The 26,554-nt window shown below is 41.9% G+C and overlaps 1 protein-coding gene across 1 annotated transcript in view; it reads left to right on the top strand.

The window, feature by feature from the left end:
* Positions 1 to 21,090, top strand: part of LOC102397134 (major allergen I polypeptide chain 2-like) — a 40,556-nt gene extending 19,466 nt beyond the window's left edge. The window contains exon 3 of the mRNA XM_006046543.4: positions 20,858 to 21,090. Within this exon, the coding sequence (XP_006046605.1) occupies positions 20,858 to 20,959 (102 nt within the window). The 3' untranslated portion in view covers positions 20,960 to 21,090. The remainder of the gene's footprint in view (positions 1 to 20,857) is intronic.
* The last annotated feature ends 5,464 nt before the right edge of the window (positions 21,091 to 26,554 follow it).

Genomic DNA, 26,554 nt, shown 5'->3' on the forward strand with positions numbered 1-26,554 from the left:
CTTCTCTAAATTTTTGGTAGAATTCAGCTGTGAAGCCATCTGGTCCTGGGCTTTTGTTCGCTGGAAGATTTCTGATTACAGTTTTCATTTCTGTGCTTGTGATGGGTCTGTTAAGATTTTCTATTTCTTCCTCGTTCAGTTTTGGAAAGTTATACTTTCTGAGAATTTGTCCATTTCTTCCAAATTGTCCATTTTATTGGCATATAGTTGCTGATAGTAGTCTCTTATGATCCTTTGTATTTCTGTGTTGTCTTTTGTGATTTCTCCATTTTCATTTCTAGTTTTGTTGACTTGATTCTTCTCCCTTTTTTTCTTGGTGAGTCTGGCTAATGGTTTGTCAATTTTATTTATCTTCTCAAAGAACCAGCTTTTAGCTTTGTTGATTTTTGTTATGGTCTCCTTGTTTCTTTTTCATTTATTTCTGCCCTAATTTTTATGATTTATTTCCTTCTACTAACCCTGGAGTTCTTCATTTCTTCCTGTTCTAGTTGCTTTAGGTATAGAGTTAGGTTATTTATTTGATTTTTCTCTTGTTTCTTGAGGTAAGCTTTTATTGCTATGAACCTTCCCCTTAGCACTGCTTTTACTGAATCCCATAGGTTTTGGGTTGTTGTGTTTTCATTTTCATTTGTTGCTATGCATATTTTGATTTATTTGTTAATTTCTTCTGTGATTTGTTGGTTATTCAGCAGCGTGTTGTTTTGCCTCCCTTTTTTTCTATTTTTAATAGTTTTCCCCCCCCTGTGGTTGATATTTTATCTTACCACATTGTGATCAGAAAAGATGATTGAGATGATTTCAATTTTTTTTTAAAATTTACCCAGGCTAGATTTATGGCCCTGGTTGTGATGTATCCCAGAGAAGGTTCCAGGTGCACTTGAGAAAAAAGGTGAAATTCATTGTTTAAGGGTGAAATATCCTATAGATATCAATTAGGTCTGACTGGTCCATTGTATTATTTAAAGTTTGTGTTTCCTTGCTAATTTTCTGTTTAGTTGATCTATCCATAGGTGTGAGTGGGGTATTAAACCCTTATTGGGTTACTGTCAATTTCCCCTTTCATACTTGTTAGCATTTGCCGTACATATTGCAGTGCTCATATGTTGGGTACATATATATTTATAATTGTTATATCTTCTTCTTGAATTGATCCTTTGATCATTATGTAGCAACCTTCTTTGTCTCTTTTCACAGCCTTTATTTCAAAGTCTATTTCATCTGATATGAGTATTGCTACTCCTGCTTTCTTTTGGTCTCCATTTGGGTGAAATATCTTTTTCCAGCCCATTACTTTCAGTCTGTATGTGTCCCTTGGTTTGAGGTGGGTCTCTTGTAGACGGTATATAGGGGACCTTGTTTTTGTATCCATTCAGCCAGTCTTTGTTGTTTGGTTGGGGCATTCAACCATTTACATTTAAGGTAATTATTGATAAGTATGATCCTGTTGCCATTTACTTTGTTGTTTTGGGTTTGAGTTTATGCACCTTTTCTGTGTTTCCTGTCTAGAGGAGATCCTTTAGTATTTGTTGAAGAGCTGGTTTGGTGGTGCTGAATTCTCTGAGCTTTTCCTTGTCTATAAAGCTTTTGATTTTTCCATCACATTTGAATGAGATCCTTGCTGGGTACAGTAATGTCGGTTGTAGGATTTTCTCTTTCATCACTTCAAGTATGTCCTGCCATTCCCTTCTGGTTTGAAGATTTTCTATTGAAAGATAATCTTTTATCCTTATGGGAAGCCTCTTGTGTGTTATTTGTTGTTTTTCCCTTGCTGCTTTTAATATTTGTTCTTTCTGTTTGATCTTCCTTAATTTGATTAATATGTGTTTTGGGGTGTTTCGCCTTGGTTTATCCTGTTTGGAACTCTCTGGGTTTCTTGGACTTGGGTGGATATTTCCTTCCCCATTTTAGGGAAGTTTTCAACTATTATCTCCTCAAGCATTTTCTCATGGCCTTTCTTTTTGTCTTCTTCTTCTGGGACTCCTATCATTTGAATGTTGGGGCATTTGACTTGTCCCAGAGGTCTCTGAGATTGTCCTCACTTCTTTTAATTCTTTTGTTCTTTTTTCCTCTCTGCTTCATTTAATGCCACCATTCTATCTTCCACCTCACTTATCCTATCTTCTGAATCAGTTATTCTACTGTTGGTTCCCACCAGAGTGGTTTTGATCTCAGTTATTGCATTATTCACTATTGATTGACTCTTTTTAAAATTTCTTCTAGGTCCTTGTTAAACTTTTCTTGCATCTTCTCAATCCATGTCTCCAGACTATTTATCTGTAAGTCCATTTTGTTTTCAAGACTTTGGATCATTGTTACTATCATTGTTCTGAATTCTTTTTCAGGTAGACCCCCTGTCTATCCTCTTTGGTTTGGTTTGGTGGGCATTTATCATGTTCCTTTACCTGCTGAACATTTCTCTGCCTTTTCATCTTGTTTAGATTGCTGTCTTTGGGGTGGTCTTTCTGTATGCTGGAAGTTTGTGCTTCCTCTTTGTTGTGGAGGTTCCTCCCTGTGGGTAGGGTTGGACGAGTGGCTTGTTAAGGTTTCCTGGTTAGGGAAGCTTGCATCAGTGTTCTGGTGGGTGGAGCTGGATCTCTTCTCTTTGGAGTGCAATTAAGTGTGCAGTAGTGAGTTTTAAGGTGTTTATGGGTTTGGTGTGACTTTGGGTAGCCTGTATATTAATGCTCAAGGCTATGTTCCTGCATTGCTGGAGAATTAGCTTGGTATGTCTTGCTCTGGAACTTGTTGGCTCTTGGGTGGATCTTGGTTTCAGTGTAGGTATGGAGGCCTTTGGATGAGCTCTTGTTGATTAATATTCCTGAAGTCAGGAAGGTTTCTGCTGTTCTCAGGTTTTGGATTTAAGCCTCCTGCCTTTGGTTTTCAGTCTTATTCTTACAGTAGACTCAAGATCTCCATCCATACAGCACCGATGATAGAACTTCTAGGTTAACGGAGAAAAGATTCTCCACAGTGAGGGACACCCAGAGAGGTTCGCAGGGTTACATGAAGAAGAGAAGAGGGAGGAGGGAGATAGAGGTGACCAGGAGAAGAAGAGGGGGAATCAAAAGGGGAGAGAGCAATCTGTTGTAATCAATAATCAATTCCTTATGTGCTCTCCACAGCCTGGAACACCCAGATAGGTTCACAGAGTTACACAGCAAAGAGAAAAGGGAGGAAGTAGATAGAGGTTACCAGAAGGAGAATAAGGGAAGTCAAAAAGAGAGAGACATATCTAGCCAGTAATCAGTTCCCTAAGTGTTCTCCACAGCCTGGAATACCCAAAGAGATGGACAGAGTTGGGTAGAGAAGAGAAAGGGGAGGGAGGAGATAGAGGTTACCTGGAGGAGAAAAAGGAGAGTCAAAAGGGGGAGCGGGCAATCAAGCCAGTAATCACATCTCTAAGTAAAAATGGGTACTGAATATTGGATTCTTAAAGGTACAAAATTGATAACAAATACCAAAAAGCAAAGTTTAAAAATCTAGAGTTTAGACCCTCAAAAATACAATATTAAACAAAGAAAACAAAATCACAAAAATATAAAAAATACATATGAAATTTGCTTTAAAAATAGGGCCTTTTGTTTTTTGCAAGGTAATAGTAGGTTATAGCACCCCACTCCAGTACTCTTGCCTGGAAAATCCCATGGACGGAGAAGCCTGGTAGGCTGCAGTCCATGGGGTTGCGAAGAGTCGGACCCGACTGAGTGACTTCACTTTCACTTTTCACTTTCATGCATTGGAGAAGGAAATGGCAACCCACTCCAGTGTTATTGCCTGAAGAATCCCAGGGACGGAGGGCAAGGCGGGGGTGGGGTGGGGCTCATGGGCTGCTGTCTCTGGGGTCGCACAGAGTCTGACACGACTGAAGCAACTTAGCAACAGCAGCAGCAGTAGGTTATAGAAATGAAAATTAAAGGAATAATAAAGGACTTAAAAATTTCTAAAAATTAAAAAAAATTAAAGAAATGATGATAGTAAAATATATCTAGGATTTCTCTGGAGCTGTTGCAGGCAGTGTGCGGTCAGTTCAGTTTCAGATGGTTCCTTGTTCCAGCTTATACTTCTCAAGGTCTATAGGCCCTTTCCAATGTAGTTTGTGCTAACTACAGGGTTTTAATCTGTTGTTCTCATCACTTCCAATGCGGTTCCCTCTGTTTATTTTGGCTTCTGTTTGCAAGTCTCTTTAGTGTGTAATTTCCGCCCTGACACAAGGGGGCGAAGGTGGTCACTTATTTAGGCTCACTTGTTCATTTGTGCCGTGGGGAGGGAGGAACACTGCAAAGAAATATCACTGGTATGTATGGGGAGTGCTTGCAGTGCCTGGGCCACATGGCTCATGGCATGTGTGCTTTCCCAGTCTACACTGCTCAGGATCCAGGGGAACTGTCTAAAGTGGGCCCTGGGCTGCATGCACTTCCCATGCGTGAGCTGCTGAGGTTCAGGTTCTCGGGTACTCCACAAAGGCACAAACTTAGTTGGGCTTGCGTTTTGTGCCTTTCCCAGGTCCTAGCAACTCAGGCAACCAGGTGCTTGGCGAGCGCACTCTCCCCAGGTGGGCGGTGCATCTTACCGCCTTCCCCATGCCAGCTGCTTGGTTTCCTGGGTGTGCAGCAGGAGCGCTGTCTCAGGTGTCTCTTCTGGGGAGCTGATCTCTGGCTGTGACCCTCCTGGCGGATGTCAACCGTCCAGGATCCCAGGAAGACTTGGTTAGCAAATGAGAGCCTGCTCACCATTTGGTAGAGGATGTTGTCTCTGGGGCCGAGTTTGGCCCTTTCCAGCTCTGGCTCTTGCCTGCCTGCCTCTCTGCCTCTGGTGAGGGGAGGGGCTGGCCCGCAGCCAATAGCTCTCCTCTGGTATTAGCTCAGTCCTTTGTTCTGTTATGACCAACCTAATAGTATATTGAAAAGCAGAGATATTACTTTAACAACAAAGGTACATCTAGTCAAGGCTATGGTTTTTCTAGTGATCATGTATGGATGTGAGAGTTGGACTGTGAAGAAAGCTGAGTGCTGAAGAATTGATGCTTTTGAACTGTGGTGTTGGCGAAGACTCTTGAGAGTCCCTTGGACTGCAAGGAGATCCAACCAGTCCATCCTAAAGGAGATCAGTCCTGGGTATTCATTGGAAGCACTGATGCTGAGGCTGAAACTCCAGTACTTTGACCACCTCATGCGAAGAGTTGATTCATTGGAAAAGACCCTGATGCTGGGAGGGATTGGGGGCAGGAGGAGAAGGGGACGACAGAGGATGAGATGGCTGGATGGCATCACCAACTCGATGGACATGAGTTTGAGTGAACTCCGGGAGTTGGTGATGGACAGGGAGGCCTGGTGGGCTGTGATTCATGGGGTCACAAAGAGTCAGACACGACTGAGCAACTGAACTGAACTGAACTTTGTTCTGTGAGCGGGCCCAGCAGTGCCTTAGGTTAGAGCTTTTTGTGGGAAAGTTCTCTCTCTCTCTTTCCCCCCCCTCTCTCTGGCTATCCCATGATTTGTGTAGCTATCTCATGTTAGCTCCCTCAGATTGTCCTCAGGGCATTCAGGCCCAGTCCTTACCCTAAGCAATGTAGCCCGCGCCTCCCTGTTCAGCCTCTGCTTGTTAGTGTCGGATACTTATGTCTGGGCTACTTCTCCTCTGGGAGTTGTGGTTAGGCATGTAATCTGTGGGTTTTATTTATTTATTTATTTTTCCTCCTGGTTATGTTGCCCGCTGAGATTCCAAAACTCCCCACAGACTCGCCAGTGAGAGGGTTTCCTGGTGTTTGGAAACTTCTCCTCTTTCATGACTCCCTTCCCGGGATGGGTCTCCATCCCTAACTCTTTTGTCTCTCTTTTTATCTTTTATATTTTGTCCTACCTCCTTTCCACAACAATGGGCTGCCTCTCTGGGTGCCTGGTGTCCTCCACCAGTATTCGAAGGTTGTTTTGTGTAATTTGCTCAGCATTCAAATGATCTTTCAATGAATTTGTGGGGAAGAAAGTAGTCTACCCATTCTATTCCTCTGCCATCTTAGGACCACCACCACCCCCACCCCGTACCACATCTTCTTTACAGTAGAAAGTGTCTAAAGGGATTTACTATTTTGAGCAGTGATATATTAGAACTATAGTCAGCTGTTGCAGAGTCCTGGAAGCACACCAGTGTTCCATTTTTTAAAAGTTTAGTTGAGGAGTCAACAGTTGGTTTGGCAGGCACAGGAGGAATGGAACTAGGATACCTGAGACCATGGTCATGGTGGGACTCTTGGAACTCTTAGAAATGCAATTATTAATAAAAGATGTAGAAGTATTTCACCACTTTGCAAACCGACACAAATATACTGGAGTGAGCCAACTTAATGTCAGGTCTTCCTGGAACACATTCCTTTTACATATGACTCTATCTTTGCTGACATCATTCACCTTCCTAAGCTGCCTGTATCCTTCAGGATGCCATATGCTTCTGAGTACCTGTTCATTGTACACTCACAGCACTTGCTGGGAACATCCTCATTTCATTAGTCCTACTGTTTCAGTTGAGCTGGAGCATTGTTATGGAAAGTCAGACAGCTGGGTTGAATGGCTTCTATGTACTTTCATGACTCCTAGTCTATGCTTGCTTTACATTTCTCCTCAACCATTTCCTTTAACTTTTATATTAATTCTTATCTTACTTCACTTTTTGGTCCCAAATATTTCCTATTCTTCCTTTGGCCCCCAAACAGATGCATGTTGACCATATAGGTGAAAGATTTAGAGCCAGTCCCATTCTGGGACACTTGTAGGCTGTATATTGTCACCTTGCTTATTTAACTTATATACAGAGAACATCATGAGAAATGCTGGGCTGGATGAAGCATAAGCTGGAATCAAGATTGTCAGGAGAAATATTAAGAACCTCAGATATGCAGATGACACCACGATTATGGCAGAAAGCAAAGAACTAAAGAGCCTGTTGATGAAAGTGAAAGAGGAGAGTGAAAAAGTTGGCTTAAAACTCAACATTCAGAAAACTAAGATCATGACATCTGGTCCCATCACTTCATGGCAAATAGATGGGGAAACAATGGAAACAGTGGCAGACTTTACTTTTTTGGGCTCCAAAATCACTGCAGATGGTGACTGCAGCCATGAAATTAAAAGACACTTACTCCTTGGAAGAAAAGTTATGACCAACCTAGACAGCATATTAAAAATCAGAGATGTTACGTTGCCCACAATGGTCCGTCTAGTCAAAGCTATGGTTTTTCTAGTAGTCATATATTGATGTGAGAGTTGGACTATAAAGAAAGCTGAGTGCCGAAGAATTGATGTTTTTGAACTGTGGTTTTGGAGAAGACTCTTGAGAGTCCCATGGACTGCAAGGAGATCCAACCAGTCAATCCTAAAGTAAATCAGTCCTGAATATTCATTGGAAATACTGATGCTGAAGCTGAAATTCCAATACTCTGGCCACCTGATGCGAAGAACTGACTCATTTGAAAAGACCCTTATGCTGTGAAAGATTGAAGGCAGGAGGAGAAGGGGACAAATGAGGATGAGATGGTTGGATGGCATCATCAACTCAATGAACATGAGTTTGAGTAAACTCAGGGAGTTGGTGATGGACAGGGAGGCCTGGCGTACTGCAGTCCATGGGGTCACAAAGAGTTGGACGTGACTGAGCAACTGAACTGAAGTGAACTAAACTGCAGTTACTAGAAAGGAACATAGTGTATATTGACATGGTCATCTGTTTTTAAAGTAAAATTTGACAAATAAATATTTTAAGCACAGTTAAAATATGTATTCTTTCTATTCTGATTTGCCCTCGTTTACATTATTGGAATGTTTGAGTTACTTTCTTTTGTTTTATGGGGTTTTCCTGTGTGTATTTGTTTTTCTTTTTCTTTTTGGTAATAGGAGTATTGAGTCTCTTCAAAACTATTTATCTCAAAAGAGTGCATGTACAAAATTTGCACTCAATTTTAGTATGCACATTGATGAGTTTTGAAATATTTTACACTGATAAACACATATAATCAAGGTATTAAACATTTCCATTATTTTACCCAAATAAATGAAATCATGCAAGATACACTCATTTATACCTAGTTTTTTGTTGAGCTATGTTGTTGTGGGCAGCAGTAGTTCAGTTCTTTTGCTAAATAGTATTGCATCATATGGATATACCAAAATTTGTTACATGTTGGTTGAAATTTCTATATATTTTTTCAGAATTATATTATTATTTTTATTGTAATGGAAAACACATGAAATCTATATTTTTTCTTTTTGATTCTTTATTTAGATTTCTAGTAAGTATATATATGTTAATATGAATCTTAAATACACAGCCATGGAAGTTCCTCTGAGGTCACTGTTGTTATCAGGAAAAAAGACCTGAGGAATTTGTTGGCCTTCCAGAACACCTCTAATCAATGACTTCTTTATTGAAATATTTACTGACCACATGGCATGTGCTAGTTCACTTGTTCCCTGGCTTTCTCAACTCTGTTTTTTTAACTAAATAACCAAGACAGCCTCATCAGTCAGGCAGAATTACATTTCTTTCAGTGGCAAAAGAAATGGACCGGTGAACACACAGCCACAGCTATCACTCCAGCATCCTGGGCTCATGTATTGTCATTAGCTAAGTGAAATCAAAACTAGGAAACCAGATCTTTAGAAAACTCAGACACACTAGTTTACTGAGTGGCGGAATTACAAACACCATCCCCAAAGGGGCAAAGAAAATGAAACTTTTAATTTTCCTCTAAGAGAGACAGTCCCAGTTTACACCTGTTGTGTCACAGTCCCAGCTGCCCAAACATTTCCCCCAGGGAATCTATATTCTTAATAACTCTAAGTATTGTTAACTAGAAGTAGTTAAGAATTGTACAGTAGTTCTCTAGCAGCTTTATATTTTCCGCATTGCATAACCTGTCAGCAGAAATTTTCATTTCCCAACTACTCTCAGTCCTTGGTAACCACCATTCTGCTCTCTGTTTCTGTGGATTTCAAACTTTATATATATATATATATATATATATATATGTAAAAAATGTATTTTCTTGAAAAATTTATTTTTTTGCCATGCCATGCAATTTGTGAGATCTTGACCAGGGATTGAACCCGGGCCCTCGGCAATGGGAGATTGAGTCCTGACCTCTGAACTGCCAGGGAATTTCCTGGTATATCTACTCAAGATACTATCTCATGTAAGTGGGATTGTGCAGAATTTGTCTTTCTGTGACTGGCTTATTTGTTTTGCAATAATGTCCTTGGGGCTTCCCTGGTGGCTCAGATGGTAAAGAAACTGCCTACAATGCAGGAGACCTGGGTTCAATGCCCTGGAGAAGGGAATGGAAACCCACTCCAGTATTCTTGCCTGGAAAATCCCATGGACAGAGGAGACTGGCAGCCTACAGTTCATGGGGTTGCAAAGAGTTGAACATGACAGCGACTAACACTTTCACTTTCAGTGTCTTTAAGGTTCATCTATGTTGTATATAGTAAGATTTACTTCTTTTTAAAGACTGAATAACACTGCACTGTATATATGTGTGTATATGTGTCTATATCACATTTTCTTTTTATATCTGTTGATGGATATTTGGCTTACCCCCATGTCTTGGCTATTGTGAATAATGCTACAATGAACTGCATAGTGCTGTATCTTTTGAGGTCTTGATTTTAATTCTTTTTGTTCATTTTTTCAGTTGCTTAGTCATGTCCGACCAGATGCCATGATCTTAGTTTTTAGAATGTTGAGTTTTAAGCCAGGCTTTTCACTTTCCTCTTTCATCCTCACCAAGAGGCTGTTTAGTTCCTCTTCACTTTCTGCCACTAGAGTGGTATCATCTGCATATCTGAGGTTGTTGGTATTTCTCTTGGCAATATTGGTTCCAGCTTGTGATTCATCCAACCCAGAATTTCGCATGATGTACTCTGAATATAAGTTAGATAAGCAGGGTGACAATATACAGACTTGATGTAGTCCTCTCCCAATTTTGAATTAGTCTGTTGTTTCATGTCTGATTCTAACTGTTGCTTCTTGATCTGCATACAGGTTTCTCAGGAGGCAGGTAAGGTGATCTTGATTTCCCATCTCTTTAAGGATTTTCCACACTTTATTGTGATCCACACAGTCAAAGGCTTTAGTCAATGCAGCAGAAGTTGATGTTTTTCTGGAATTTCCTTGCTTTTTCTATGATCCAGTGGATAGTGGCAATTTGATCTCTGGTTCATCTGCCTCTAAATCCAGAATATCTTGAAGTCCTAAGTTCATGTACTGCTGAAGCTGTACATGAAGGATTTGGAACATTACCTTGCTAGAATGTGAAATGAGCCCAATTGTATGGTAGTTTGAATATTCTTTGGCATTGCCCTTCTCTGGGATTGGAATAAAAACTGACATTTTCCAGTCCTGTGGCCACTGCTGAGTTTCCCAAATTTGCTGACATATTGAATGCAGCACTTTAACACCATCATCTTTTAGGATCTGAAATAGCTCAGCTGGAATTCCATCACCTCCACTAGCTTTGTTTGTAGGTGATACATCCTAAGGCCTTCTTGACTTCAAACTCTAGGATGTCTGACTCTAGGTGAGTGACTGCACCATCATGGTTGTCTGGGTCATTAAGACCTTTTATGTATAACTCTTCTGTGTATTCTTGCCACCTCTTCTTAATATTTTCTGCTTCTGTAAGGTCCTTGCTATTTTTGTCCTTTATTGTGCCCATCTTTCATTAAATGTTCCCTTGGTATCTTCAATATTCATGAAGAGATCTCTAGTCTTTCCAGTTCTATTATTTTCCTCTTAATTCTTTTAAATAGATAAATACTCAGAAGTGAGATTGGTGGATCATATGAAAATTTTATTTTTCAATTTTTTGTGGACCCTCAATACTGTGATCCATACTAACTGTGCCAGAATACATTCTCAGTTTCTCAAAGTCCATGCCAGTACTTGTCTTTTTTTTTCAAATGGCCTTCACAATAAATAGGAGGTAATATCTCAGTGTGGTTTTTCTTTGTATTTTCCTCATAATTATTGATATTGAGCACCTTTTAGAAATCCAAATACCTGTTGGATTTCCTTGGTGGCTCAGACTGTAAAGAATCTGCCTACAATGCAGGAGGCCTGGCTTCAATCCCTGGGTTGGGAAGATCCCCTGGAGAAGAGAATATCAACCCACACCAGTATTCTTGCTTAGAGAATTTCATGGACAGAGGAGCCTGGCAAGCTACAGTTCATGGGGTTCCAAAAGTTGAATGACTGAGCAACTTTCACTTTCCCTCTTCACCATTAGTGTATTTTCTCTGGAGATTATCTGTTCAGATTCAATGCTCAGTTTTAATTGGGATATTTGTGTTTTTATATGGAGATGTAGGAATTCCTTCTGTATTTTGAATATTAACTTCTTTTCAAATATGTGGTTTGAAAATATTTTCCCTTTATGTATGTGGCCTTTTCACAGTGTTGATGATTTCCTTTGCTATGTAGAAGCTTTTTCTTTACATCATTTTTACTTGTATACTTTTGCTTTTGTTGCCTTGCTTTGGGTGTAATATTCAAGAAATTATTACCAAAACCCATGTCATACAATTTTCCCCCATGTTTCCTTCTAGTAATAAAGTTTCAGGCATATGTTTCAGTCTGTAATCTGTTTTGAATTGTTTTTTGTGTGTTCAGTTCAGTTCAGTTCAGTTCAGTCGCTCAGTCGTGTCCGACTCTTTGCGACCCCATGAATCGCAGCAAGCCAGGCCTCCCTGTCCATCACCAACTCCCGGAGTTCACCCAGACTCATGTCCATTGAGTCAGTGATGCCATCCAGCCATCTTATCCTCTGTCGTCACCTTCTCCTCCTGCCCCCAATCCCTCCCAGCATCAGAGTCTTTTCCAATGAGTCAAATTTTATTCTTTTTCACTTATATATCCAGTGGTTCTCAGTACCATGTATTGAAGATACCATCTTCCCCCATTGTGTATTCCTGGCACCCTTGTCCAAGATCAGTTGACTGTGTGTGTGTGTGTGTGTGTGTGTGTGTGTGTGTTTCCTTGGCTGTTTATTCTGATCTACTGGTCTATATGTCCAAATGTTGGTATCATACTGTTTTAATTACTGCAGCTTTGTAATATGTTTTGAGATGAAGAAGAGTGCTGCCTCCAGCTTTGTTTTTTTTCCCCCTAAAGTTTAGGCTATCCTGAGTCCTCGATGGTTGCATATGATTTTTAGGATCATTTTTCTAGAACACCAAAAAATGCCTTGGAATTTAGATAGGGACTGCATTGACTGTTTATATCATTTTCCATGGTATGAATATCTTAACAATATTAATCTTTCAATCCATGAATGTTGGGTATTGTTCTACCTAGCATGTCTTCTTTAATGTTTTTCATTAATGTTTTGTAGTTTTCCGTGTATAAGTCTTTCCCCTCTGTGATTCAGTCTATTCTTAAGTGTTTTATCTTTTCTTAATTTCCCTTTGAAGTTTTCATTGTTAGTGTATGGAAACATAACTGTTGTGGTCCTCTGGGTACAGCAATAAGGGACTAGGGCAGGCACTGGTGATTGCTAGTGCCAGGAGTGTGCATATGCTCAGCTATGGGGCTGTAGGTGAATGCATAGGGGCAGTGATGTATGCATTGTGGTGAGGGTGGGCCCCGTGGAGGATCTGGGTCTGATCTCAGGCGCAAGTTCGGTTGCTGAGGTCAGAGCTGGTGCCATGTACATGCCTGACTTCAGGACCGGGACTAACTTTGCAGCATCCATGATGGCTGTGCTGAGTTTCAAGGAGGCACTAACTGTCATGGCTCCTGTTAGGGAGGGTGGAGGGACTCAGCATCGGGAGTCTGAGACATAAAAACCTGTGGGACCTTCTGTGCTGAGATTTGTGGGCACATGCAGTGGTTGTGCTGGCTGTTGGTTTCCTGCACAGCTTTCCCTCATCTTTGCACTACTTTGTTGCTGCAGATTCTTAAGTGGACCCCTGAACTCTATCAGAGCTATTTCATTCACATCTGTCTGTCCAATTGTTGTTTTCATTATGAGGGTAGAGAGTGGGATCTCCTACTAAACCATCTTGCTGACATTACTCTCTTTATACATTTTAGAATCAGTTTGTCACTTTCTACAAACTTCCCACTGGCATATGAATCAGGATTTCATTGAAACTGAAGATCAATAGAATTGAAATCTTAGCAATATTAAGTCTTTCAATATAGAATCATGGTGTATGTCTCCATTTATTTATGAATTTTATTTCTCTCAGAAATTAATGTTTTGTAGTTTTCATCATACAGATCTTGCATGTATTTTATTAATTCTGTACCACAGCATGTTTTTGGTGCTGTTCTGGATGATGAATGAAAGTGTTCGTCACTCAGTTGTGTCCAACTCTTTGCGACCCCATGGGCTGTACTCCACCAGAATCCTGTCTCCATAGACTTCTCTATGCAAGAATAGTGGAGTGGGTAACCATTCCCTTCTCCAGGGGGTCTTCCCAACCCAGGAATTGAACCTGGGTCTCCTACATTGCAGGCAGATTCTTTACCATCTGAGCCACCAGGGAAACTCCATTATGCATGATATTGTACTTCAGTTTCCAATTGTTTGTTTCCAGTATGTCAAATAATCTTGATTTTTATACATTGACTTTTATTTTGGAAATATATTCAACTGACTTATATGCATAATCATGTTTTTGTAGATTCATAGGATTTTCTCTGTATATTATATTTTACTCTGTATATTTAATGTTTTCTCTGAAAGAAGAGAATTTGAATTCTTCTCTTCCAAATGTACTTTGTGTTTATTTTTTCTTGACTTATTGTAGTTTTGAGAGCTTCCAGTCCAATAGAAATAGAAAGCATAGGCCTCTTTGCCTTATCCTTAATCATAGGGGGAAAAACTCAGTCTCTTCTTTAAATGCAATGTTAGCTAAAGTCTGCCTTGTTATTTTTGGTGCCTTTTAGTAGTTTGAGGAAATTTTCTTCTATTGCTACTGCACTGAAAGGCTTAATGAATTTTGAATGTTTTCAGTTTCTTTACTGCATATTTTGATATTTGATAAACACTATTAACTGTTTCAGTTATGCTAAGTACCAATCATATCGAAATATGAACTTCTCTTCCCTTGGCAATGCTTGCAATGGAAAGTAGTAGCTGTATTTTGTAACTAAATTCCTCAGCAAAAATTTTACAAAAATGCTGGCAGACTCTGAGGTAGACGGAGTGTGGTGGAAAACAGAGTAACATTCTGCTGAAATTGCTTGTAAAACAGGCACTGTCCCTGTGAAACGTGATATGTACATGGCCCCACCCTTTCTAACTTGAGCCAAAATACTTCCCTCCCTCTTGAGATTTTCTTATTGTTCTGTGAGGAATAGTGACCTCATTACTAATTCAGAGCTTACCGGGCCTGTCTGCTTTCTGCCTTTCTTTCCAAAATTTAGCTGCCTTATCTATAGCTCATTCAGCAAACTGTGAATTAGGCACTAGCTTATCAGTGTAAGGAAATATTTACCAATTGGGAATTGAATGCAAACCAAACAAACAAACAAAAAACCCACCATACTAGAGTGAGTTTCCTGAGGTAAATGTGAGCCTTAAAGAATCTGCAGATTTATAGCAGTTTATCTTGGGAAGCAGTACAATACCTTCAAGTGTGGACTTTACCAAGCACTCATGTACATGAAGAAATAAAATAACAGTGCTGAAGTAAAAGACACTTTACTGACAGCTGAGAATATCAATCCAAAATAAGCCATGAAAGAGAAACAAAATGAAGGTATATTTTAAAGTTCTTAGGTAGGTTGGATTATTATTTCAAAAGCCTCCAAGAATTTCTAGCAAGTTTTAAGACTGTTCATTCTTGGTGACTCACATGCCAAAGAAATCGCTATTCTTGAATAATACCTGTTTGAACTTCTTATTCTTTTATGAAAAATAAGATTATGCATAAATTTTTTTTTTGTTATTGAAATTATTCTGCTAGTTGTTACTATCACTGTTGTAGTGTGCAGTCCTAACTGGCTGAAGAATTTTATTCAGACTTCCACGTATTATTCAGCAGAGTTCCCTGCGCTTATGCAGCTGGACCTTTTTGGTTATCCATTCTAAATATAGTAGGGTGCACCTGTCCATTCCAAACTTCTAATATCCTTTCCCCCTATCCTTATCCCCAGCAATAATAGTTTGTTTTCTAAATCTGCGAGTTTCTGTTTTGCAAATAAGGTCATTTGTATCATGTCTTTTCAGATTCCTCATATAAGACATGTTATGTTTTTGTTACTCTAAGTTATATCACTCAGTATGACAGTCTCTAGGTCCATCCATTTTCTGCAGCCTCTTTCTACTCTTGAGTGTCTCTGTACTGTTTCCACTATTCCTTTCCTTCTCCACTTGAGGAAAAACCAATCCCCTTCTAGGCCACAATCTCTGGGCCAGTTGCACAACCACGCCTGCACTGCTGCTGCCTCTATGAACTTATCCCTGCCTTTCTCTCCTCCCTCAGTGCCTCCTGTCTGCTTCTTGATTTGACCAAGTGTGCTCCTGCAGCAGGGACTCTGCACATGGACCCCTCCCAGCCTGGAAGTTTCTTCCTCCAATGGCTACATGATTCATTCCCTCATCCTCAGGTGTCTTTGAGTATCACAGGGAAGATTTCTCCAGACTCTTGAGAACTCCTATCAAAGCATTCTGCCTCCATCCTCTCCCCAAGGCCCTCTGTCTTCTCCCCCTGCTTCATCTTCGCCCAGAGTGCCTCTTCCCACGGGGTCACTGTCTTTCACTCCCTCTTAGGTGATGAAGAGCTGCAGGAGAGCGAGAGCTGTGCTGTGTGCTGCCGCATCCCCAGGATTGGAGAGGGCCCAGCATTCGGTAGATGTTGCACAGTGTTTGTTAGAATAATGGCAGGAATATTCCATTTCTCTGGAGTCAATAAAAAAGAATATTTTTAGTTCTATTTACTATAGATGTGCTTATGAATATTGCCTGGGGTTAAATAAATAAGATAAACATTTAAAATGTTTGATCAGAATCAAGTAGCTTTTGGCTGGAGGCACCTGGCTGTTCTTTCTCTGAGTCACCTTCAGGTTTACTGGAGACCTGATATGAAGTTGAGACACAACGTGTGACCACAGTCAGAACCCTATACCAAATAGGATTCACATCCGGTAACTGCTCTTGGCAAAGAGGCACCGAGTACTGAGCTGCAGTGTCAGCTGACCTCCATGGAGCTCTTCCTCACCATGGCTCCTGTTGCCTGGGTGCCACTGCCCTGAAGGTCACCCCATGAGGGGCTCAGGTAGCTGCAGATGTGTCTCAGAGGTTCCTGGTCAGGAAGGTGAACACCCCAAGGCTCAGGCTGCACATGCTGGCTCTTTGTCTTCGGTGGCAGGACTTCTGTGTGGTGGGACCCCTGTCCATGTATCCCATGCCTCCTGTCCTTCAGAAGACACTTCCCCCAATGCCCTCTGCATCCCTGTGAGGAGATAAGTCAGGGCTTGGAGTGCTGAGTTACAGGTAGCTGCTAGGGATCCAGCCCAGTGCCCTTCCAAGGCTGCCACAGGATCCTCTGAGACGTCCCCGAATTGTGGGGACATTTGGTGACTTCAGGGTGAAGACATGGCCAGAGTCAATGGAATACAGCATGTGTAGCCCTTTCCTAATGCCAGTTGTTTTTTTAAATTTATTTTTAATTGGAGGATAGTTACTTTACAATATTATGTTGGCTTTTGCCATACAAGATGATTCAGCTGTAACCATACATATGTCTCTTGCCTCTTGAATCTCCCCCCATGTCCCACCCAATTACACTCCTGTAAGTTGTCATAGAGTACCACGTTGAACTTGTGTCAAGTTGTTCTTCAATAAAATTTTACTTTGGAATAATTTTAGATTAATGGAAGAGTTGGAAATATTTGTCAAAACTGATAAGCAACTTTGGAGCATTATTTCTAACTTAACCTCACATATCATTTTTATTTAACCAGGTTGTCCATTAGATGCTTTTGGATTTCAGAATTCACCCCACAACCTATACACACTGCATTAATTGTCATGTATCTCCAGTGTCCTCTGCTCTGTGGAGTCCCTCATTCTCTCCTCGTAATAGCTTACGCATATGGTGTTTGGTGCTGAGTTCGTGGTCTCCAAAGAAGATTTGACTCCAGGACCAAAGACACAGTTTCAGTAACTCAAAGCTTTGTGCAGCGAAGATTTTTATTTAAAATGACAGGACAGAGAATGCTTCTGACATGGACATAAGAAGGGGGTAGAAAGAGTACCCACCTTCACTATTTTAAGCATGGCGTTATATATTTCTCAACTGGCTGGTGAGAACAGATAAATAGAATACCTGAAGGTTGTAAGAGTCCCACCAGACCCTTTCTGAAGGCACACATCCTGAGATAACTTCAGCACAAGATTGGCCAGAGAGCAGGGGTCCTGCCAGGGAAAATGGTTCCATACAACTTCTCTGGGTGAGATATACTGTTGCTGTGTAATCAGGTGTAGAAGTCTTGAGTAACAGGTTCCCTGACAAGCTTTGTTACAATTATAATCTTTAACATAGAGGGTCAGAAGAACATTTCCCTTTTCATAAGTTCTGGACATAAAGAAAGGCAAGTTCTTGGGTAAGATACATTGTTGCACAAGGCTTAAGGAAAGCATGAGGAAGAGTGTTCACCTCCTCCTGAAAGGGCCCTGGACTGCCTAAGCTTTAACTCTCTTATGGGTCTGTCATGGCCTTGGCCGTCCCAGGAGGACTGGCTAGGGATGGTAGAAGGACCTCAAAGCTGAATTTGCCTGCTGTTGTATAGCAGACAAATGTAGAGTGGAGGAAGAAACAGTAGCTCTTTCTTGCCTGGAGAAACCCATGGACACAGGAGCCTCACGGGCTACAGTCCATGGGGTCACAAAGAGTGGGACATGACTGAAGCAACTGAGCATTGCAGAAAGTGGGGTTTAGACTTTGGGTTTTGAGGAAGACACCACAGAGGTGAAGCACCCTTCCTGTCTCCTTACATCAGGGTACACGTGACAGGGATGTGTCTTACCACTGGGTGTGTCAGCTTTGACTATTGATTAACACTGTGTTTGTTAGACGTGCACTGTTTTCCCCTTCTCCTTCCCTCCTCTTTTCTTTGGCGATGAGTTACTAAGTCAAGCCCATGCTCAGGGAGTGCAGGGCAGTATGTTCTCCATCCTTGAGGGGATAATCTAGCTCTTATTAGGGATGTTTCAGTAAGGAATGATAGTCTCTTCACCCACATTATTTTAGTTTAGTTTTGTTTAAATGGGCTAGGTCTTTGTGTGGTGTGTGGGCCTTATCTTTGCAGAGCACGTTCTCTCTAGTTGCAGCAGGAAGGTTTTTAGTTGCCCCAGCGCAGGTGGGGGCTTAGTTCCTGACCAGGGTTTGAACCAATTACTGCTGCATTGGAGGGCAGATTCTTAACTACTGGACCACCAGGGAAGTCCTCATGTATTTACTTAATCATTTGTTTGTATCAGTATGGACTCAACTCCCCATTCTTATCCCCAGGACTTGAGCTTTGGATAAAAGGGAGGATTCTGGATGACCTTTTTTCTACCTGAGAGTGGTGTACACCTGTCCTTGGCCCTCCTGTGATTCCATCTGCTTTGTTTGGGAGATTGTTGCATCAGAGCCAGGATAGGGGGAAGGATGACCAGGAAAACAGGTGGTTGTTGGGGCTGGGACAACAGAGCATTTGGCTCCAAATGGAGTCACTTAGAAATGTCAGCTCCACTTGATCTTTGGCAAAGATGCTATCACAAGTTCTCCCTGAGCACTGTTCTCAGAGCAGGATGGGCTTCCAAGTAAACACCCCAAGGTCCAAGGGAGCCACCTATTCCAGGTTACTGGCCACAGGCCTGTGGTCCTCCTGGGGGGGATGTGGGCTCTGCTTGGGGAGCTAGTGGTCTATAAAGCAGCAGAAACTCTGCCCTGAGCAGCGCACACCAGCTGCCGCCATGATGAAGGGAGCACTGCTTGTGCTGGCCCTGCTGATGACCAGAGAGCTGACCTTCAAGACGATTGAGGATAGCATGGAGGGTCCAGATGGTCCTCCTGATCCTTGCCCCATGCCATCTCACTGCATCCTCCACAGTCCTGTCCTAGCTACTTCTAGGGGCAGATTGGAGGGCGGGTGGCAGATCAGTGTCCAGGAGTCCTGCACAAACTCCCTGGGGCTTTCAGTCTTTAATGGAGAGAGTGGTGTGGAGCTGGAAGGATCATTAGCTGTGCAAACCCTGGGGAATATTTTGTTGGGGGTATTGGTGCTTATTGGGATGAGGAAGAAGGTTGATATGCCCGGGGATGGTGGTCAAGGCTGGAGGGGTCTCCAGGCCTCGCCCCCCTTGTTGCTACCTCTGCTGGGAGATTTTCAGTCTATGTTAGCAGTCCTGGGAGAGAGCGAGTCTGTGGGAGGTGAGTCTGGAAGCTTTGAATGTGTTAGTTTCTATCAATTGGTGCAAACAGGAGCCTCCTACTCTGGTTATTCTTTTGACAAGATGTTTTTTGTCTTTCCTTCAGTGGAAGCCTGCCCTGCGTTTTATGCTCTGCTTTCTGGTGTTAGTTGGAAATGAAACATTGTTGAACTCAACACTGGATTTGGTTGATGCTACTGATGAAGGCAGGCTTTGGAAAAAATCCAAGATTGCTTCAATGAGATTTAATGCCAAGCTGCATATCGCACAAATTGTGGTCATTTTCTCTCCTGACCCCCACTCTGCCCTGCCCATTCACATGCATAGTGTGGTATGCCACATGGGAATAGATCATGCAGTCATGGGATATGTGACAGACAAGAGCTATAAGCAAAGAAGCACATAAACCTTTGCTCTACCCTGTAGCACCTGTAATATGTGAGGGCAGTCCATGTACACATCCAGCCTGTGTTGTTGCCAAATATGCCCACAGCATGCAAATCAACTCACACACAGAATAGGGTTGCGAGGCCAAGTGTGGTGAGACAGGTGATTGTTTTTTTCCTCAGTGGAACTAGCATTGGAGCAGTAGAATTTTAACGCTTGGCAGGAAAGGAAGCTTTCAGCTCACACACATGTAGGAGTTGTGTCAGTTCTACTTTAGGAATATTGAAAAGGAGCCCCTGGCTTTAGAGTCTCTTTCCAGCATGGGACTCCCTGGCTTTGTAAGGTTTCATCACCTCCTCTTGTTCCCACTCTGTGGACCATTGCTCTGGCTCAGAGTCCCATTTCCACTGACATGGTCTCTGTGTTTACAAGCCTGAATTTCCACTGTGGTGTTTTGGTGCCTGAGGCTCCTGAGGAGGCTTCTAGGTACTTGTGACTGCTCACCTTGGCTAGCAGTGTATCTCCCGAAGAGCCTTCTTTCCTTTATAGTTCCTGTCAAACAATAGTCTGTATCAACACATTTTCCTCAAGTTGTTGATTGTTCAAAAGGAGAGGTTTTCTGTGAGCAGAGTTTTATGCACTAATAGGAGCAAGCAGAGCACATGGGTTTGTTTATGACTCCTGCATGTACATTAGTCCACCCAGCACACCTGACAGAAGAGGCTCAGATGCAGGAGGTGTGACCCAAACCCAGGCTCCAGCACCTTGCTCCGCCTTCAGGACTAGTCTTGGCTGTGCCCTGTTGACCCTTGTCTTCTCCTCCCCCTCCCAGCATTGCTGGTGGCTAGGCTCCCTCCTGACACCTCTGCCTGTGCTGTTAGGGAGCCATCCTCCCCTTGGTGCCTGATGGCAGCCCCCTTCCAGTGGTGGGTCTGTGAGAAGAGGTTCTTCTGGGGAGGGGTCTGAATCCCGGAGGGTGAGGTGATTCTCAGGAGACAAGATAGCCCTGCTGTGGGCTCAGTTGTTGTCCCTCCTCCTCCTACTCCCTCCCAGGGTTCCATCATCTCTGACAACGATTGCAATGGCTATCAGGTATCCTCGGTGCTGAGCAGTGTTTTTGGAATAATTTTCAATGCGGTCTCTTTGGTGCAATAATCTTTGCCAGTGATGCCTGGTCTGCACTCCATGTGCCACCCTGTTCTTCTCAACTGAAGCTGGAATCCTGACACCTGTCCCACCCATGTGGTCTCTATCAGGCTTACTCTAATAAAATCACTGCAGCAGTGCTCAGTGTGCCCAGTGTCTGTCTGCTGTGGGGAGGATGTGAAGCAGGAGGTCTTGGGTGATGGTGAGAGTGACCCAAGTGGTTACTGTGGGGAGTATGGGGATTGGGATCAGACAGAATGAGGTAAACCTAGGCCCTGTCCTGACAAACTGTGGAACCATGGGCATGTTTATTGTAACTTTCTCAAGTCATTCTGTCATCTTCTAAATAGGGGCTGTGTATGAAGATTAAGTGAAAGAAGATATAGGTAACCCTTGCCATCACAGGCCTGGAAGGATAAAGCTGTTACTTGTGGCCACAGATAGCATACCTCACTCTGGTCTTTAGCACAGTGGCAGAGCCTCCAGTCCTTTAAGTGTCCTTTCAGTTACTGGTGAGTGACTCAGGAGATGCCCTGAGCAAGCTTGTGACAGGCCCCCACTTCCTCCCAGTGGCATTCACCATTTTCTAATTGTTAGGTGCTGGGAACAAGCGTGAGGAACTCCGCCTGTGGCAAAGGTCATGAGGAAGGAGGCTCGACATACGCAAAGGCGGGATCGAGCCTCAGGAGTCCCCCTGGAAATTCTCGAGCATCTACCCCCCAAACCAGAGTCTGCCTACTTTACTGCTTTGTGCTCTCACCTACACCTCTGACTTTATGGGGGGCTGTCCCCCACCACGTCTTTTGGAGAAAGAGTTAACTTAGAGCTCCAGTTAATAATAATTCCTGGGCATGACAGGAGTGTTTCAACCTACAAACTCCTCTGAAGGTTCTCTAGCCTGCCTGACAGGCTTGTCCGGCCACATGTGATTGTTCACAGCCTCCCAACTGTGAGAGGCACGAGATGCTTTAAACCTTCTAAAAACAGATTCTTTTGAGAAGTTAGGAAATTATTAGTGTAGTATAGTGGGCTGATTAAAAATTATATTGGTGAAGGGTTTTTCATTTGTTGAGCCAATGTTTGCTACATCTCCATATCCCTTGCCCCTTATACACATTAATGAATATATAGAAGAAATAAGTATTAACCTTTGATATTAATCACATTAGACCTTAGGCTAAGCAAATTCTTTCCTTAATTAAAACCCACTGCACCCTCACCCTATAGGAATGTAACTTTATCTGGTGCCTTCAGAAGCTGGCATCTGTTTTAAGAATAATCACCCTGGAGAAATAAGTGTTCTGGTTGACTGACCGCTGTCACAAGGAGAGGGTCATAAATTGTTAGCAGGCCCCCTGGCCAGAAGATGATGTAACACCCCCAAGACCTTTGTATACATTTGTATGAAGCACCTGATTTTGATACAAGTCAGGACTGCTGACCCCACGTGACTTTTGCATTACATCTCTGTGTATAAAAGCAGACCCTGGAAAATAAAGAATGGGATCAGTTCCTGGAAAGACTGGTCTCCCCATGTTGTTCTTTCTCTCACCTTCTGGCTGAATTCCTATCTGGAGTGTGGAGGCTCGTCAAGCCTACTAATTATGCCTGGGCTTCTATGATCTGACCGGGGAGGCCTTAGTGTCTCTTCTCCTTCGGGAGAATGGGAGGACACCTGTGGCCTATGTAGGTGGCGCAAATTCCTTGTCTGGAATTTTATTGGCTTTCCACATAAACCAAGTTATTCAGCCTCTTTTTTCCACTGAATTTTCCTACTGAGCTATCCTTATTTAATCACTCTTTATGTCTTTAATTCTATGGTATCCTGATCGCCGATGCCGTCCCCGCTTTGAATTCCCTGGATGCTCTGGGGCTGGACCCCGGCAGTTAGGTGGGTGACTTTTGAGGAGCCAGACCTTTTGTTTTCAGGGACACTGTTGTTCCTGGGTTCTGCCACGGGGACCAGGACCCCCAGGAAATCTTGGAACAGGAGGAAGGGAGTGGGTGGAAGAAGCTACCCCAGCGGGAATGTTGTTTCTGTGGAAACATCTCATGCTGTGAAGTGTGAATTACAGGATGTACCATATGACTGAGTGTCCCGAATGCCCCAGCCTAGTTCTAAGAGCATGAAATAGGCAGCTGCATTACCAGTAGGACATTTGTGAAGGTACAAAGAAAGGACTAGGTTTTATCCTAGCATCTAGGCCTTTGTCAGATTACTCTTAGCATGACCCACAAAAAGAGTGGCACTACTGGTAAAATGTCTCTACCTTCTGGCCGAGCGGGTGAAATCAGGTCACATTCTGGGAGCTGAAGTTTGGATTTGGGGTAAGCGGTGAGGGCCTTGAGTCCTGGCTCTTCTTTGACCTGCTACCTGAGTTTAGGCCTTTAAATTCACTTTCGCTCTTTCTACAACTTGAATGCTGGAGAGTGTGTGGAGAAAAAGGAACCCTCTTACACTGTTGGTGGGAATGCAAACTAGTACCGCCACTATGGAGAACAATGTGTAGATTCCTTAAAAAGTTGGAAATAGAACTGCCATACGACCCAGCAATCCCAGTGCTGGGCATACACACCAAGGAAACCAGAATTGAAAGAGACACATGTACCCCAGTGTCATCGCAACACTATTTACAATAGCCAGGACATGGAAGCAACCTAGATGTTCATCGGCAGATGAATGGATAAGAAAGCTGTGGTACATATACACAATGAAATATTACTGAGCATTAAAAAGAATGCATTTGAATCAGCTCTAATGAGGTGGATGAAACTGGAGCCTATTATACAGAGTGAAGTAAGCCAGAAAGAAAAACACCAATACAGTATACTAATGCATATATATGGAATTTAGAAAGATGGTACCAATGACCCTGTATGTGAGACAGCAAAAGAGACACAGATGTAAAGAACAGAGTGTTGGACTCTGTGGGAGAAGGCGAGGGTGGGATGATTGAGAGAATAGCATTGAAACATGTATATAGGCATATGTGAAATAGATCTCCAGTCCAGGTTCGATGCATGAGGCAGGGTAGTCAGGTCTGGTGCACTGGAATGTCCCTGAGGGAGGGGATGGGAAGGGAAGTGGGAGGGAGTGTCAGGATGGGGAACACATGTACACCCATGGCTGATTCATGTGAATATATGGCAAAAACCACCAAAGTATTGTAAAGTAATTAGCCTCCAATTAAAATAAAACAAAAACAAAAACATATACCAGGGCTAGATGCTCTGCCAGACTTAGTGTTAAGTGTTCCAGTCATAATAAAGATGTCTAAAATGTTGTTGAAAAGTACAAAATAAAAATTCAACAGATTAAGGACTACATTGTATTTTTCTATAAGATGAATTGATATCCTAAAATTTCAGCTATTCCCAAATATGTCTAAATTAATCCTTGTTCTAATGAAGGTAACTTAATGTTGACCCAGAAAACTGAATTCTTGAAGTCAACCAAAAAAATTGAGATCAATAGGAACTGTAAGGAGGATTGTTCTTACCAGGTATTACAACAGAAGTATGAGTCTCCATAAATAATCCAGTTGTAGTCAAGAATTAGATAGATGGTCATTGTGAGAGAAAAGAAAACCCATTTACAGAGTCAAAGATAGTTTAAGATACAATAAGAACAGTTTATTGAATCTTGAAGAGGGAATAAAATACTGTTGAGGAAAATGAGCAAACATTAAAACAATGGATCTGCAGAGCTGTTTCCTGTGGATTTATGTGGAGTAATGATTTAATTGCCATAATTCTAATGTTTAATTATTCATTTGTCACAGCTCATTTCTCCTCCACCCTTCAGTTTTTCTTTCAGTTTGACTTTCACGACATCACAGTTTCTCATTTTTCTCTTGTTTTACTGGAAGATCTTTCTCAGGTTCTCAAGGCTGTATCCTATATCAAGTCATTCTCTTTCATCTCTTTTGTTTCTCATTGATGTTCACTTTCTCAGTGATACCATCCCACTTCATCTTCATTTTATAAGTTTCATATTTAAATCTCCAAGCCCATTACTAAAACATTGCAAGCCCAGAATTGACCCTCAGTAAGCATTCATTGAATTAATGTATACTTTTTAAAGAAAGCTCTAAGATTTTCTTGGGGGATAAATATCTACAAAATTTAAATAAATCAGTGGAGACTTCAAGGGGAATTTTCAGTGGAATAAGAATGTCATTTCGCCTTACAAATAGCCATTAGCTTAATGTAGTCTCAATGAAAATACCAAGAGCATTTTTTGAAAGACATTTTCTTCTTATGAAATTGATCTTAACTGTTATCTTATGATCCAGAAATCTCCTTCCTAGGTTTACAATCAAAAGAAATGAAAATTTGTTTTCTTTTAAAACCTGCCCATGATGCTTATGGCCCCTTTTTTCAGATCAGTTTATCAAAACTAGAAAACTCCCTAAGTGTCCTTCAGCTGGTGAATAGGTAAACAAAGCATGCCACATTCCTACAATTGAATTTATGCAACAATTTAAAGGAAGAAACAAAAAACCAATGTAAATGCCTTATTATTGCATGTATCAGTAATTTATTCATCTTGTCTATGAGCAACGTTCCATTGTATTGGTATAGCTTAATTTATTTATCCACCCAAACAGTAGGGCTATGCTGCTAAGTCACTTCAGTCCTGTCTGACTCTGTGCGACCCCAAAGATGGTGACCCACCAGGCTCCCCTGTCCCTGGGATTCTCCAGGCAAGAACACTGGAGTGGGTTGCCATTTCCTTCTCCATTGCATGAAAGTGAAAAGTGAAAGTGAAGTCGCTCAGTCGTGTCCGACTCCTAGCAACCCCATGGACTGCAGCCCACCAGGCCCCGCATCCATGGGATTTTCCAGGCAAGAGTACTGTAGTGGGTTGTCATTGCCTTCTCTGAGTAGGGCTATAAGAGTTGCTTTTCAATTTGGAATGTTATAAATAAAGCTGCGATGAATATCTATGTATATTTTAAAAAATAGAACCTGTTGACACATGCAAAAAAGTGAACAAGTCTCAAATGTATTATGATCATTAAGAGATTTGGAACTAAATGACTGCAATCAAGAGCTTCCCTGGTGGCCCAATGACCGGGACTCCATGCTCCCAATGCAGGGACCCAGGATGGATCTCTGATCAAGGAAATAGATCCCACACATGCAGTGAAGATGGAAGATCCCACATACTCCAATTAAGATGTGGCACTGCCAAATAATAAATAAGTAAATATTAATGATTTGATTAATCATTAATGTTTAAAGGGATTAAATCAAATCCCTTATGATTATACAGTGGAAGTGAGAAATAGATTTAAGGGACTAGATCTGATAGATAGAGTGACTGATGAGCTATGGACTGAGGTTCGTGACATTGTACAGGAGACAGGGATCAAGACCATCCCCATGGAAAAGAAATGCAAAAAAGCAAAATGGCTGTCTGGGGAGGCCTTACAAATAGCTGTGAAAAGAAAAGGAGAAAAGGAAAGTTATAAGCATCTGAAAGCAGAGTTCCAAAGAAGAGCAAGAAGAAATAAGAAAGCCTTCCTCAGCGATCAATGCAAAGACATAGAGGAAAACAACAGAATGGGAAAGACTAGAGATCTCTTCAAGAATATTAGA

The sequence above is a fragment of the Bubalus bubalis genome, chromosome 18 (genome assembly GCF_019923935.1).
Source record: "Bubalus bubalis isolate 160015118507 breed Murrah chromosome 18, NDDB_SH_1, whole genome shotgun sequence".
Taxonomy (NCBI): domain Eukaryota; kingdom Metazoa; phylum Chordata; class Mammalia; order Artiodactyla; family Bovidae; genus Bubalus; species Bubalus bubalis.